This window comes from Oryzias latipes, chromosome 18, assembly GCF_002234675.1.
Source record: "Oryzias latipes chromosome 18, ASM223467v1".
Taxonomy (NCBI): Eukaryota; Metazoa; Chordata; class Actinopteri; order Beloniformes; family Adrianichthyidae; genus Oryzias; species Oryzias latipes.
In genome coordinates this window covers 25,928,880-25,931,633 of record NC_019876.2, presented here as the reverse complement: position 1 = coordinate 25,931,633, position 2,754 = coordinate 25,928,880, and the positions used below count along the sequence as shown (strand labels likewise).

The 2,754-nt window shown below is 37.3% G+C and overlaps 1 protein-coding gene across 1 annotated transcript; it reads right to left on the bottom strand.

The window, feature by feature from the left end:
* Window positions 1-334: 334 nt before the first annotated feature.
* LOC105356492 (L-selectin-like) lies at window positions 335-1,595 on the bottom strand. Its single transcript, XM_023948954.1, has 2 exons — window positions 1,515-1,595; window positions 335-975 (listed from the first exon to the last, which is right to left on the bottom strand). The coding sequence occupies exons 1-2, from the start codon at window positions 1,552-1,554 to the stop codon at window positions 464-466; spliced, it is 552 nt and encodes a 183-aa protein (XP_023804722.1). The 5' UTR covers window positions 1,555-1,595; the 3' UTR covers window positions 335-463.
* Between the last annotated feature and the right edge of the window lie 1,159 nt (window positions 1,596-2,754).

Below are 2,754 nucleotides of genomic sequence, written 5' to 3'. Positions count from 1 at the left end.
GTGGATTAGAAAGATAATAGTAGGGATGTAACAGTTTATTTTAAGAACAATTTGATATATATCATCATTTGTGGTCACGATCCAATTCATGGTCTGTATTGGTTCATTTTGAATGATCCGATTCACTTACCTAAATAGATCCAGGACATTTTTAGCCAAAGATTCAACCAGTGTGACTCAGATAGAAATACCTGGTTACTGAAAAGTGCAGGTGAAGTTTTTTTTATATTTATTGGGTTTCTTCAAGATAATCAAGTGTAAATTAAATATATGCACAAACAAACAAGTAAACACGAATGAACGTCAAATCCATTCATATTTTAGTTTCCTAAAGTTCAGTTCACTGTTGTTTTTCCAAAGAATCCAAAGGGAAGATTATTAGAACTTTCTAGCACACTGTTTGGTCACATGTCTTCGCTGAATTCAAAGTGTTTCAACACATTGGACTGGAATGATGGACTGATCAGTTTTTGCTGACATCACATACGTGTTGTCCGCTGTGATGCACTTGGTCATTTTTACGTTCTAGTAAAATAAACCTCCCATATGTTTTTGTGAAAGTCTTACCATTGTTGCACACAAAATGTAATAATGAACTGCAGCTTGAGTCGGACCAATACTGATACTGGTAATTCTGGTTATTCCAGTATGCAGCCAAACAAATCTGATCACCACGAGAATGTGATGAATCTTGTGTAGTCCAGTAGTAGTAGTTGTTGCTGTTGCCTGTGAAGCTTCCATTGAATCCATCAGACCATCTCCAGCTGATTTCATTGTACAGACCGATCCAAAACTCATAACTGTAACCAAAAGATGAAATGGTGTTCATCAGTTGGTCCATTTCTTTAGAGTTTTCAATGGTGGCCAGATCTGTGTATTTCTGTCTGCAGTAGGTCTGAGCTTCAGTCCAGTTCAAAGGTTGATTAACAATGTGGTACTGACGGATGAGGAGGCAGGAGGAGAGGATGAAGACTTCTGTGAGAAAAAAAAACACATTTGTTTAAATTAAATTATTGTTATTAATTAAATTAACAACAATAGAATTTTCTTCCTACTTCATTAGAAATCAGACAGAAGGTGATGTTTTTAGTAAAGCGTGACACGGTTATCTCCTCACTAACAGTAAAAATCACACTGGATCATATTATTTTGGACTTGAGTCCTGGTGAGACAAACTCTCAAAATAAAAACTCTCAAATGAATGAAGTTTGTAGAACTGTCTTCATAATATTTTTAAAATCTGGAACATCCAGTCTCAAAGGGACCAAAGAAACAGATTGATACTTGTTTCCTGTCTTCTCTGACACTAAACCATCACAGCAGATGATTGAAATATTAAAGTTTCTTTCTGCTGGAAGATTTCTCCTGTTGGATGCAGTTTTTTTCCCAGATTCACCCCAATTCTCAGTGTAGAGATTAAAGTACATTTAAGCATTTCTCCACCTAAGCAATTATTGAAGTGCAGTTATAAAATAACAATCTTAATTGATCAGCTTTACATTTTTCTGACTTACCTGAGGAAACATAGACGAGCAGCAGGATCTTCTCCATCATGATGCTTCTGTTGACTGTAGAGGGAAACTCTGGGATGGAAACACCACGGCTGATGTTTGAGTCTGAACACAGTGAAGGTCTGGGAGGATTTTTATATAAAAACACACATAGCAGGAACATACTGTAGATATTTGCATAGTTCCATGAATGTTTTCAAACAAAGTTTCAAATATCCGAATACAAAGAGACTCTTAGTTTGCAAATACAGCTGATTTACATGACACGTTTTTTTCTGTTTAAATTTCCTGACTCTTTGACTGCAGATGTTAGAATCTATTTTTTTGCCGCTTTACCTTTATTGGTTAAGAAATGGTTTATAGGCAAGGCAAGGCAAGTTTATTTGTATGGCACAATTCGTACACAAAGTAATTCAAGGTGCTTCACAAAACAGAAAAATGCATTAAAATCAAAATACATCATAGAAATAATCAATGTAAAATTTATTTTAAAAGAGAAGAAAAAATTAGAAAATTGATTTAAAAATAAAGGAAGGAAAAGAAAGAAAAGTGCAGATAGGACCTTTCAGTCATATACACGGCTAAACAGAAATGTTTTAAGTCTAGATTTGAACATGAACACAGAAGAGGCCTACCTTACGACTTCAGGGAGGCTGTTCCAGATTTTAGCTGCAGAATATTGAAACGCTGATTCCCCTTGTTTAGTTCTGACTCTGGGCATAAACAGGAGGCCGGCCCCTGAGGTCCTCAGAGTACGAGACGGTTCATATGGCACTAACATGTCAGAGATGTACTTTGGTGCGTGGCCATGGAGAGACTTGTACACAAGCAGAGCTGCTTTGAAGTCTATTCTTTGAGGTACAGGGAGCCAGTGCAGAGACCTGAGCACAGGACTAATGTGATCATACTTCCTGGTTTTGGTCAGGACTCGAGCAGCAGCATTCTGGATGTACTGAAGCTATTTTACAGCTCGTTTGGACAGGCCGGTGAGCAGGCCGTTACAGTAGTCTAACCTGCTGGAGACAAATGCAAGAATAAGTATATCCAGGTCTGGCTTTGACATTATGTTTTTGATTTTGGCAATGTTTTTCAGATGGTAAAATGCCGCTGATGTTACCGACTTGATATGGCTGTTAAAGTTCAGGTCAGAGTCCATGATTACCCCTAGATTTCTGACTTGATTTGAGGGTCTAAGAGACAGAGAATGAAGGTAGCTGCTGACTCTCTCTATTTTTTTCTGTAG

Coding starts and splice junctions, on each gene's coding strand:
- LOC105356492 (XM_023948954.1), bottom strand. CDS start 1,554: ATGATGGAGAAGATCCTGCTGCTCGTCTATGTTTCCTCAG. Junction 976..1,514: donor GCTCGTCTATGTTTCCTCAG/GTAAGTCAGAAA, acceptor TTTTTCTCACAG/AAGTCTTCATCCTCTCCTCC.